The 13,386-nt window shown below is 37.5% G+C and overlaps 1 protein-coding gene across 9 annotated transcripts in view; it reads left to right on the top strand.

The window, feature by feature from the left end:
- GREB1 (growth regulating estrogen receptor binding 1) overlaps positions 1-13,386 on the top strand; it is a 117,408-nt gene that overhangs the window by 60,738 nt on the left and 43,284 nt on the right. For all 9 annotated transcript variants that reach the window (XM_080390640.1, XM_080390633.1, XM_080390634.1 and 6 more), the window contains 6 exons: positions 1,574-1,693; positions 2,435-2,611; positions 9,149-9,331; positions 9,648-9,791; positions 11,078-11,203; positions 13,097-13,219. In XM_080390640.1, coding sequence (XP_080246766.1) covers positions 1,574-1,693; positions 2,435-2,611; positions 9,149-9,331; positions 9,648-9,791; positions 11,078-11,203; positions 13,097-13,219 — 873 coding nt within the window. The remainder of the gene's footprint in view (positions 1-1,573; positions 1,694-2,434; positions 2,612-9,148; positions 9,332-9,647; positions 9,792-11,077; positions 11,204-13,096; positions 13,220-13,386) is intronic.

A 13,386-nucleotide genomic window follows, 5' to 3' on the forward strand; every position in this document is an offset into this window, starting at 1 on the left:
CAGCATGGGAAAGCAATGCAGAGCAGTGGTATGGCAACTGGCTCCACTGCAGTAAGATTTTTCTTGAGTGTTGTTATATTCAGCTCTTACAGCAGCACCACGGTCTGACATGAACTTTGCAGCTAACTCATGCCTGTGGTTAACTGCATCCTTCCTTGACCTGCATTTAAAGGAGGTTGTCTGTTCATAGATAAAATATATGTTGTGGCTGTTGATTTAAGACCTGATGCTGCAATCAGCTGAAGGATAATATCAGCCCTATGAATAGTCCCACTGAGAAAACATTATATGTATATTAAAATATTCACATAGCTTGTATTAAGTTCTATATAAGTTATATACTTATATGAGGTTCTTAAGTTATATATAAAAGGTTCACTTCATACTTGTGCCCTATCTCTGTCATATGTAAGGCTGGATCTGGTCTGAATTTTTCCTTAGTCCTGTCCATAGAAGTGCTCTCCCCATTTACCATTTAGCTGCACTCCTCTGCTTGCCAGCTTTGTCCCTTTTGTCGTGAGTGTGTCTGAGCCATAAGAGGGGATGGAGTCATTGCTCAATATGTTTTGCTGGAGCTGTTGCATTATACATGAAAAAATTATTGTCCTGTGGGTGAAGAGAATGAAAGAACCAGTCTCTAGTTGAGAGGCTGAAAAATACACCTATGATATGCAGGTAAATTCTCTTAACGAGCAAGCTATCAGGTAGAAATGCTGGTTTAGGTACCTGGTGCACCAGAAAAGTGGTTTACAGCAGAGAATCTGAAGAAGAAACACCTAAAGCCCTCCAAAAAATGAAGCCTACATCATGTATTCTCTCCAGCATTCATTATTGCCTCCTAGGCTAGCACAGGCTGCTGTGAATGGTCTTCCTAGAGATCTGCCTTTCCTCGACGTTGTAGGGGCAGTAGCAATATTTTACTCAGTGCTCTGGGGTCTGTTGGGAGACAGACGGCCTGAGACTTAGGTGTTCTTGTTGTGGCACCATCTGTGGTGAACCTAGTTTCAAGCAGGAACCATTTCTTCAGTTTCCTGTACAACACCAAGGACACAGTCAATACCTAATTATTAAAATCTGTACTTGGACTGTAGCCAGGACATTCTAAAGTGCTAAGAAGTAATGACTTTGGTTTTACGTTGGCTGTTAATATTGTAAAACAAAGGATATGGTTACACTGTTGTGATCAGCAAGAGTTCAAACACCAGGACTTAGGCTTCTAAAAATCATGAGATTAGCCTAAAAATGATGAGATTTTTAAAAACTAAATTGAGGCTTCTGTTTATATGTCCTTTCATATTTTTTTTTCCTTCTCAGGTGCAGTTGGCTCATGCTTTTGAACATTTTTTTGCACAGGAACTAAAAGCTTTCTTTTTTAATGAAATACATTCTGTTGTAAACATGACTGGAAGTTGGATCTTTAAGGGAACAACAAATACCTTAGGAGCTGGCAACAGCAAAGTCATTGTCAAGAGGAGAGAACCCGGTTTGCTGCAACTGGGTCACACTGTTCATTCATTGGTTTGTTGCCAGTGATTTCTGTTGTCTAAGTCATTTATGCTGTGATAATTTGTAGCAGGCAGCAGAGCAGATAATGAGGAAGAAGAAGAGGAGGAGGAGGAAGAAGGCTCAGAATCAAGTAGTCCTGTTTCTTACCAGATGAAGCCTCCCCCAGAAGGATGTTGCACTACTGATGGTAAGAAATGCACTGAAAATGCTGTCAGAAGGCATTTGCCTTACTGGAAAGTGTAGGATTGGGGCCATTTCCCTATAATTCATCAGAATGAGATAACCTATATGATATAGAAATCCTAAAACTGTCAGTATACATTAACTGCCAGAAAAAGGTGGCTTGCTCTGGCTTGCTCTTGTATTTGACAGGGTCTTTGCTCAGTGTGTCAGATAAGCATTTCTGTTGGAACACCTGGCATGAGGACAGTACTTCTGTTCTCTTACGCAATGCAACCTTTAAAAGGTTGAGTTTGCAGGCACAGCATTTGCTAAAATGTGGTATTTCATATGGCTTTATCATCACTCTTTTCTATTTAAAGCTTATCTTGTAAAAAATATTCCAAAACCCAGGAAAAACCAGTAAAATTCACCAGATATTGAGAACTATTATCTCCATTTCTGAATGTTTGACCTAAGTTGTGATAAAGTTAGTATATTGTCCCATAAATAAGTAGGTTGCAAAACATCATCAAGAGAAACTTCCCTGTAAATTTTCAGATTTTTGTTTGTTTATTGTACTGGTAGCATCTGTTTATGGCTGACCAAAAGCCAGGAAAGAAAATTATCTCTTTGCTTACCCTTGACCTCAGAGGATAAAACTTTGTTTTTTGTTAAAAACATAGGAAGTCCTTTAATGAAGACAATGGTGAGTATTTAACAAAAAAATCTTGTCAACTTAAAATACGTTGAATTGATTTTTTTCTAGGTTTCTGCCAGGCTGGTAAAGATTTGAGACTGGTTTCAATTTCCAATGAACATATTGAGGTACCATCAGGGTTTTTACTTGTTGGTGCAAAGTCACCAAATTTACCTGATCACCTTTTAGTGTGTGCTGTGGATAAAAGATTCCTGCCAGATGACAATGGGCGCAATGCCCTGCTGGGTAAGTGTCTGTGATTGCAGTAAGTGGATTCTTCTGTGGGCTACAATTAATAGCTAATCTATTTTTGCAGAGTGAGTTCAGCAGATCTTATTTCTGTTCTACATCTACAGTAATGCTGTGGTGGTGTATAACAAGATAGTAACTCAGACCTGGCTATGTTTGCTTTGGAAAGGTGCAGAGTGAACCAGTTCATTAGAAATGCTTCATCACCTTCTATCCATTAGTCCAAGGCTGAAGTTGTTGTCCAGTCAGTTCTGTTGCTGAACTGCACATCTGGTAACTGGACTAGTTGAACTGCTGCCTCTTCCTGTTTTAGCTTTCCAAATACTGACATGGACAGACTGTAGGTCTGTCAAGTGGAACTTTCAGGCTACTATATACATGCAAACGATGTGATGATAGTTTGGACTACAAACATTTATGAGATTTACCTCTTTGAGATAGGAATAATATTCTCCACTGTCTTTGAATAATAGCATGGGTTCTGGATTCTAACCTATGACTTTTTGCTATTATCACAATACAAATAAATATGAATGATTATAAATTGAATTTTTTTTATATGTGTAACCAGGTAATACTTGTGTTTGAATAATACTGTTTGCAGGATACTTCAGTTTCTTGTTTTTCATCTATTTAAAAGTCTAACTTCTGACATAAACATAGGTCCTTTATCTATTTTTATTGTAGCCTTTCTGATGGCCATTAGCCCTGTCCAAACCAACCCAAATAAGGAAGATCTGCAATCATGTGAATGAATGAACTGAATATTAGAGTTATTGAAGTGGAATAGTTTTTATATTGAGAAAAGTGGTATATAATTGGAGGGAGAACTCTTTTTTTCAGGCACTTTCATGTTCCTATGTATTATTTTCTTAGTTAGTTAACAAAAAAATGCTGCATCATATATCTGTGTACCAGTGTGAGCTTTAAATAGCAAAAAGGAAATAATTGCATGTCTTCTGACAGTTTTCTTTCACAGACACTGAGGGATACGATGTGAACTCAGTTGTTATCTGAGACTGAGCAACTCTTCAAGGCATTTGGGATGACAGTGTAGTGTGAAGGTGCATAATGTAATTCTATGTACAGTAATTTCTTTCCTCATGTGATCTTGCAGAGTTAGATTGGTCACAGTACATTTGACCAGTGATTGTAAAAGAATTAGGAGGGTTGTAAATCACCCATGTGTTGTCATTTTAAAGATAAAGACAGGAATGTTGTACCACTCAAGTCATTCAGTGCTAGCACTATTAACAGCTTAAGCTCCTTAGGCTGTTAGCAGAGAGGAAGTAGTGTATTTGTTAAGTGCATGCTAAACAAGAACAGAAAAAAGCAACAGGAACATAACTGGGAGGGTTTTATGCTACTTGCATCCTCAGCTTGCTTATTTAATACATTTTAGTTTCCTGAAGCCATTTAAATGCTTACTTTTGGCTGTTGTTATACACCTACGCACCAGTGGATCACATTCTTTTGCCAAGAATTTTAGTATTCCGTAGGATGACTTTTATGTATTCTGTAGCAAGCTTAAGTAGGAAAGAACTTGCATACTTTAAGATCCAAAGTCTTCATCTGGGAGATGGAAATAAAATAATGTTCCTGGTCTCTAATCTAATGAAAAAACGTGAGGATTTTCATACACCGATGCAAGTCAAATCAGGGTAAGTAGAATTAGAAGCAGACATGAATAGTCTTGTGTTTCAGACATAGTGAGGTGAAAGACAGAACCATTCATTCCTTAAAATTCTCTGTCTATTAGTTTAACACAGTGACCTCTGTCTTGTGATAGGTTTAAGTGGAAAACATTTAATATGAAGAAGGGAAACTTATTTTATTGTCTTGCTTTTAAAGACAGGACAGAAAGCTTATTTTTGATCTACTGAGTTTAGGCTGCTCTTCAAACACGTTTGCCTTTTGAAACAATATGGCAAAGGGTCCCTTCAAGCCTTTCTAAGTTTAGAGGGAAGATGAATTGGATTCATTTTGCATTGAAATGAGCTGTCATCGTGAGCCAGAATATATCCCACGCTTTCGGTAAGACCTGTTGATGATACAGGCACATCGCTTGTAACATTCAACCCCATTGGTTTTGTTTATTTTCATGCTTTTTCTCTTCATATATGGGTTTTTGTAAGGCAGCTGATACTCAGTACTGTAGATTTTTTCCAAAACAACTTATTTGAAGGGAAAAGACCTTAATGAATTCCCAGCAGTTTCCTGATTTCTCATGATGTGTCTGTGTATGTTTGAGAAGGTGCCTGTGGAGCATACAAAAATTCCAGAAGAAAACAGGGAAATGTCTTAGTAGTTTCTGGGCCAACTTTTGACTTATGGTCTTGTTCCCATTAGGGGCTGTTGATGTGCCTCTGGGGCATGTGCCAATTTATCGATAATAATTGATAATAAAAAGTTGTCCCACCGTCAAGTCATATGTGCTTGTGAATTGAAAGTCATTTATGCTGGAGGTTGTTTTGTTTCTTTGTCTTTAAGACTGACGTATTATTCCATAGGAAAGAATCCCATTTTCTGGAAAAGACTATATTTTTGGCAAGCAAAATGTTCTCTGTGTCTGAGCATGTACCTCATATGATTCATTCTGTTCATCAAGTTAGATGACAGGTTTAACTAGCCTGCAAAAGAGATTCAGCTTTTTGCCTTTAGGAAGCTATTTCTTGGGTTTTATGTGACCTAAAACAAAGCTTAGATGGAGGCAGCACTTCTGTGATAGTGAGATATTTATTGTTTCCTAATAAAAGCAACCAACATGTACCATTCCCAAAGGTTTTTTCCTCTTGTTTTTTTTTTCCCCAGTTTTCACTCTTAAGAGTGAGTCTCTCATGATAAACAAAGCAGCTATTCACCCATCATTTTCCTTCCCAAAAGACCAAACAGCTGCCCACTTTCCTAGCAGGGAATAAGAAATCCTTCTTTTTTTTCAGTGGGTCCCTGAGGTCAGAATGACAGAGGAAAAGATTAGTTTGCTTTCATTGTAAGCTGTGTGTAAGATGAAAACATTGTAGAAAATGCTGTGGCTGCTTCTGTTAAAATGTGCAATGTTCTATTGGACTTTTGTAGTACTGGTGAGGTTTTGTACAATGGAGCTCTCCAGCCTGACTATATTGATTTAGTTTATTTTTTAATTTTAGAACTTCAGTCTTCAAATGCAATGGTACTGAGTAGGTGGGGAAAATGTGGAGCATTGTCAGTGTGTGTGTGCTTTTTCTTGTGAGTAGAACTGAAAAGATGAAATACCTTTGCTGAAAAGTTGGAAATACAATCATTCTTTGTTTAAGCAAGCTTTCAACTTTCCAAAGAAATATGAATATTAGTTAAAAGCCTGTTATTGTTTTAAAAGAGAAACAGGAAGAAAATTTCTTCCAATTTATGAAAGATTAGATTATGAAATGTTAGATGGATATCCTTCCATCCTGAAGTCCTCTCTTTATCCCTAGCACAAGCTCACTGTTGATCCAAAGGAACCATTCTCCTAGTGAGAAGGTAGGTCAGGTTTCATACCCTTTTAGTCCAAGGTCCTTCTTCTGAGCACAAGGTCCCTGCCATGGAAGAGCTTTTTAAATTATCTGCGATCAGTCATCATGATGTGAGCAAATTCAAGCCAATGCATATGATAAAATAACAGATACAATCAAACACCTTCTGATTAAACAATCTTCAGAGGGTAACAGCCTTAAGTCATTACTGAACTGAGCTGGATGTGAACTGGTGACCTAAAGGTGAAAGGCTTTTAGCCCCTAAACTCAGGCATTGATTTCTGATTCCCTTGTGAAATCAATCCCATGACATAGATATATTGAGTCACCTTATGTCTTGCCTGACTCCCCTGACCTTTGTCCTCTGTATAATGTATGGAAGAATATTTAATGCAAGCTTGTTTATGAAACAAGCTGTCCTCTCCATCAGCTGCTGCCTGGGGCCATGGCATGCGAACAGGGCATTCAGAGAAAGGAGGAGGATGAAATGTTTGGGTTCTCTGTGTTACTCAGTCTGCTACATAAAGTGCTATGGACAAGGTTGGCAGAGCCCTGCGATGAGTAACGATGGAACAGCATTTTATTATTGCATTCGAATTATAAGATCATGCTGTGTTCTGTCTGTGATGTCAGGGCTAAGCTGTATTAACGAAGCCATGGCTGTCATCAAAGAGAGTGTCGGGCAGAATGAATGGGATGAAAAATGGTGCTGGCAGGAGCTTGCAAGAAAGGACTCTTAGTCTGACTCAGAGGAGCTGGGGAAGCTTGAGGTGAAAGATGATTGTTTGATTTTAAAGGAAAACTAAAAAAACTTCTAGAATGTTCTCCAAGGACTTTTCAAAACAAGTGGACAATTTAGATCTGTTTAATCTTTACTAGGCCTCACGTGTGTGCTCTATGTGGTATAAACTATTTTTCTAGCAGACCTCACAGAGTTAAAAATAGGTGATTAGGGCAAAAGGTTATTTCAGTTAGAAGTTACTGCTAAATCTAGTTTAGGCAGATGATAATTTATGAAAGTTACCAGTAATGACTGATCTAAAGTCCACATAAAAAGATTTTACGTCCACTGTACAACTTCTGTTGAACAAATGTTTCTACCTGTGGCTTTGGCAAGTTGCTGGGTGCTCCCAGCAAAATGATAAAACATGTGCAAGTACTTCTGTGCCACCTTTGGAAATGGTCCCCTTGTGCTTGTATTTGAAAACATGTAAAGGCTTGTAAGTGGCGACCAGGCAAAAATTGCAGTGCTGCTACTCATGCTCAGTGTGCTGTCAAATGTATGGGAAGTTTTCATTTACAAGCAGAAGTGTTTTTAATGATTTCTTAGTCTGCATAAAATGCATGCGAACTCTACAGCTTTTGCCACATCCGTTCTAATTTTGTTTCCTTTTGTTGTTGCTTTTATTGCAGCTACTGAAGGCTCTGTGATGTTAGACAGATGCTTTTGTGCTGACTGATATAACACAGAGGATTCTGCAGAGTCATGACTTGTCCTCATTTTATGAGTCATAGTGACCTTTATCATCCTACAGACCAGGATCAGAGAGATAATAGGCAGCTTTCAATAGTTGTTAGCCACTTGTTCCCATGGATACCAGACCAATTTCCACATGAACTTAAGATTTTAATGAATTCTTCTGAGTCATTTGAAAACCAATAAAAGTGCTTGGGTTGTAAACCAAGCAACAGTTGTTTACAAAATGTTATATTTCAGTGCTTGTATTTTGCTGAAGGAATAAGATATTGACCATTAATTTGAAAAGTTAATTTGTTTGAAATATGTGATTGAAATAGTAATTTTCCTATAAGGCTCTTAATTTTATCTACCATACTATTGATCGTTTATTGCAGTTATTTATTCCCAATGTTTTTGACCATATGTTATGTGAAATATATTTCCTTTATTTTTGCCATCTTTCAATTGACTGAACACACTTTTCCCATTCCAATTCCTGTGATGACAAATAAAAACTTTCATTAGATATAATTAAGAAAAAAGAAAACTTTATGCTTAAATTCATGTGTGGGGAACAGAGAGGAAATTTCCCTGCAGAAGACTCTCCTAATTACACACTATAGGATTTCTTTGTAGATAGTATTTTCAGACGGTTGCATTGGTCTGGTGCAAAGTTAAAATTTCTTAGGAAATCCTTTGGAAAATGGACAAAAACAGTTGTTTAAGAATCAAAAGGCAAATATTCAACTGTGCCAGGAATGCCCTTTATTTACGACAATAATGACATCACCATCGCGAGCCCCTCTTTAAGGCTGACTGTGTATCTCAGGATGAGAGGAAATGGCAGCATCCCTGGAAATGCCCCATCAAGCCTGAGTACAATAAGCTTCTTTACGTGCAAGGACTATATCTCTGTTGTGTCTATAAAGCCGCAGACACTTTGTTTCCGTAATCATAAATAGTTTAAACTGCTGTGAAGTGCTAACACAGTCCAGCCATAATTTGAGAAAGCTACTTTAAATTAATAGCCCAGGAATGCTTTAGTATTTTTTCATCTCTAAAAAAGCAGCTGTAATAGGAACTTGGTACTTAAATATACTTAGGCCTAATTAAATATAGTAGATTAAATATATTTAAGTTCTGGAGACTTAATTGCATGTTTTATTTTGACGGAAGCTGAAACAGAAGTGAAGCACGTGCTTTCTGTGGTGTTGAATAGGGCTGGAGTTAAACATCTCTTTCAGCACCCTTCAGTCAGAAACTTCTTGGTTTAATGTTTCACAGGTAGGTAAAGATTGTGATCTTTTTGTGGTGGGAGAAAAATGAAAAATATGCCCTATTTTAATTGTTCTGTAAATGTGGGGCTCTGTTTTTGCAGTCTGGTAGCCAAGGTGCAACAGAGTGGACTTGATGTGTTTGGTTTTTTTTTTTTTTTTTTTGAGGAAAATGTTAATAAAAAGTTCACTCTGTGGACAAAAAAAATAAAATAAAATACAGATTTTCTCCAGGAAAGGGTCATGTTTGGATGTTATTAATAGTGACCCACCTATCTCATTGGATTATATGCATTGTTTATTTTATCAGGCTTCTCCGGCAATTGTGTTGGCTGTGGCAAGAAGGGTTTCTGCTACTTTACAGAATTCTCAAATCACATTAATCTTAAACTGACCACTCAGCCCAAGAAACAGAAACACTTAAAGTATTATCTGGTCAGGAATGCACAGGGAGCTCTGACCAAAGGATCTGTAATCTGCTGGAAAGGGGCAGGTAAGATAATGAAGCTGTCTTCCTCGAGCTCTGGTTTTCGTCATCCAAGCTTAGCTATCACAGGGACTGGTGTCTGTGTAAAACCTAAGACAGATCAGTTGAAAGAAAGGCTCTTTAAAGCTAGGTGATTACTACAGCAGCTGTAAAAAGTAATTGATTGACCTAATATGAGGATGGCATGTCTGAAGACATCCGTTCCTTCATTCCAAGTGCTGTAGCCTCCAAGTAATTCATGTGTGAAATTATCAAATCAAACGTGCAGACAAAGAGGAAATGCTGCTGTTGTCAGGGGATAAGAAGTTTCTTTTCTGTTAAGAGTTCAGAGGCCGGCAGCCTTCATCCAGCACCTGCTCAAGCACATTGTTCCAACTGCCAGAAAGTTCGGGTCTCTCGGGAAGCACCTCGAGTGAGCCACTGCCAGCAGCAAACCCAAGCGCTCCAGCTGGGACTCAGCAAACAGGTACTGCTTAGAAGGAAAGCACGCTGGGTTTCCACCTACTCTTACTCTTCTATGCATGGAAAGACCAACAAATAAACACGCTACGGCATAAAACAAAGCTAGTGGAATAGATTTAGACATATATTACAAATAAAGAAAGCAATCACGCTTTGAAGGTTTCTGGCTGTCCATTTTCCCCCTTAGGTTTAGCTTAGCGAATAATAAAACAGTTTTCTGCAGCTTGATCATAGCTAAGGCAAACCTATTTTTTTTAAAAGCCATTATCTTAAAAGTTGCTGAGAATTATTTTATTACGTCCCTCCAGCTCTTGCTTGTCTGGTCACAGGTGACAAATGTTACAGGAACCAGTGTCATTTCAGCTTTTTCATCTGAGTCAGTCTATTTCTGTTATGACCAGAATCCTCTTTACTGCAGGCATTATATGGGCATCAGCTTAAAAGCTTCTGATTTTTTTCTTCTGCTGAGAAAAGTGGCTTTAAAATTAAAAAAAAAACAAACTAATGATCAGTATCTGTAACATTTTTTTGTATTAAAAAGCCTTTCTGAAACATTTACTTTTCCATTAGCTTGACATAAGTGAAAGGTGGTGGATAATAGAGGCTAGAGTTGTCTCTCTGAGCTTCTTCATAATGAAAACAGCTCTTTAGTGTCTTGTGACTGTAAAGAAATTCACACAGGAGAACTGAGGCATGTCTGTTGGTGGTTGTATTCTCTCTGTGAGATAGAAGCCTGTTAAACAGTTGTGATCTGGAATACCGGTACCCCTCCAGAACAAATAATTTTTGTCTTTATAATAGCAGATTGGATTGTTTTTCCCCCCGGAGGTTACATATATAAAACAACTACATTAATTACAAGCGTATTAGGCTTGAGAAAATCTCTCTTTTTAATGCAGCGTAGTTTAAAAGAAGCTTGAAAAGAGGATGTCAAATTGGAATGGAAGTTTAGGAGATTTTTAGTAAATTTTAAAAAAACTTCTCTCACTCTTTTAGGTGGTTCTTGAGTAAACTTCATGTAAGAGCTAGGGTCCACCTGAAAAGAAGCTAAAGGATCTGACATATGTATTTGATTGCAGAATCGAATTTTACCCAGGCACTCAGGAGTCATACAGCAATAATCTGGTATGAGATCAGAAGTGGATTTGTTGTATTCAGCCATTGCATTCAGTCTGAGCAGACCGCGACGGCTCTATTAAAGTAAATGATCAAGTGATCAGTTTACTATATCAGCTGGGGATCTTGACCTAGAAACGTTTCATCTAAATACTTTGGGTTTTTTCTTGCCAGCTGCAGCCATAGACCACATCCCTTCGACAGCAGCGTTCAGCTCAGCTGTTTATAATGGCAAGGAATCGCCTAAACAGCAGTTGGTGAAAAATAACCTGTCTGCTCTGACAAGACCTTCGGTGTTAGGTATTTGTATGGATTTGTTGTTTAATAACCGTAAACTCTATATTCTGTGGGTACAATGGAAGCATGGAACAAATGATATCATGATCATAATTTCCTGTATGAATAGAAATGACTATTCCCTTCCAAGTCTTTTCTGACCATAACACTTTTTTTTCTGATTTAATTTTCAGAAAAGAAAATTCTTTTTATGTTTTCAGCCATAACTTTGTTACAGCTCACATTATTAATTAGAAGTTTTTCTTTATATTTACAGTCCATTCATTTGATAGAAGTACAGACTCGATTCTGAATCCAGGTTCTTAAAGGTTCTTAAAGTCTGCAGCAATCTCACCAACAGGTTTTTTGAAGGGAATTAAGAAAGATTTCTAAGTAATCACTCATAGGGTGATTCCTGTGTTGCAGTTCACCTTGGGAAAGTGCACTAGGCTTTGACAACTGGCTCCAAATTAAGTCTGTCCTCACTGCACCATTATTATAATGACTTGTGTTAATTGTTTTCTGTCACAAACTGCATTCTGTGTCACTGGCTTGTTTAAGCAAGAAAGTTAGTCTTCATTATGGCTAGAAACATGCTATAGCTCTATTTCTGAGCAAGTCTTCCAAGTTTCCCTGCTGGCGTCACAGTCAAATCGTTTTTCTCTACCCATTCAGGTTATTGATCTCTTTCTTCCATGCAGCAACGTATTCTTGCCAATTCATTTCATGTGGTTTGCTTTCACATATCAACATATCTGCAGGAAAGAGTACGGTATTTTCAAATAAAAAAATCTTTGCAATGCTGTCTCTTGTGACCTTTGTAACAAACGTGTGCCAGGAAACGCAATGCAAGCGGGAGTAGCACAAACGGCTAAATACTGCCCTCGCGTGGTGAGAACGTGAAGGACAACGTCATCTTTGAAGTCCTGTATGTTGGGTTCTTCTGCAAGGGAATAATAAGACTTCAGGTTTATTTATAATTTTAAATATATTTAGCAAAATTGCCCCCCCTTCTATATAAGATTCTTAATGTCTCTTAAATTTTATGTGGAACTAACCATTCTGCCAGGAGATAGAGCCCTGCCAGTGTGAAGTAGTGTTACAACCTCTGCATAGCCACGTCCAGAAATAGAAATAGCTCAATCCTGCAAGATGCTGAGCAATTTCTGGAGGACAGTTGAGTCTCAATAATTAGAAATACTTGATGTTAGTGAAAGCTCATCATTCTAGGAGTTTTCAGGATTGCACGAGAAGATTCAAGAAATCAATGAAAGAAAAATTCAAGAAATTAAACATATCAGGAGCTCCTGGAAAAACTGTGAGAAAGTTATGTTTTTATAGACAAAGGTGTTGGAACTACATGTGTATATAAGTAAAGTGCAGAACTAATTTACTATGGGTTTACATGGAATAATGTAAAACCAAGGATGTTAACCATCAAGAAGTAGCAGAAATCCTTTAAATGGGAAAATTGTTGAAAAGAACTCAGATCTTCATTAATACTGCCCTGGAACCCTTGAGAATTTTATTTTGCAGTAAGTTCTATGAAACACTGTGTCATGTGTTCACAAATAAAGGGAGCAAAATGCTCACAATGTTGACTTCAAAATATTAACACTTGTAAGCATTCTTATACGTATCTCATTCTTACTGCATTATTCTTAATATGGGTAAACATTGGTATAAAATAAGTGAAGTCAACCTAGATAATTAAGAGTTCTCTGCAGAAGGTTTCCAGAAATTTAAGCAGGACATAGCAAAGTAAAATAAAAACCATAAAAAATTATATTCATGGAGGACCCTGTCTACCACAGTACTCAATGCACACATTCAACCTATCAAAAAATATTGAATTACCATGCACAAAGCTGAATATGTTTTATTCTAATACCTTTCTGAAATGTTACTATTATTCAGGCACTTTAACAAATTCAGGGCCTCCAAAAAAGCGTCATAAAGGTTGGTCACCAGAATCTCCATCATCTACTGAAACTTGGAACTTGCAGCTCAATCCACAGGCTCCAAACAGAATTAAAAATGGTAAGCTACATCCAAGGTACCATTACCCAAGGTAATGACAATGGTTGTTTCATTATTCTGAAAACAATGAGGGAAAAGAGGCAGTATTTTAAAGACGCATACTTCTGTTAGAGTTTTGAAAGGTGTTTGATACCTACATGCTTACCTACATTTAGGTGCCTCATTTA

Source organism: Falco punctatus (genome assembly GCF_963210335.1).
Source record: "Falco punctatus genome assembly, chromosome: 5".
In the NCBI taxonomy this organism is placed as follows: domain Eukaryota; kingdom Metazoa; phylum Chordata; class Aves; order Falconiformes; family Falconidae; genus Falco; species Falco punctatus.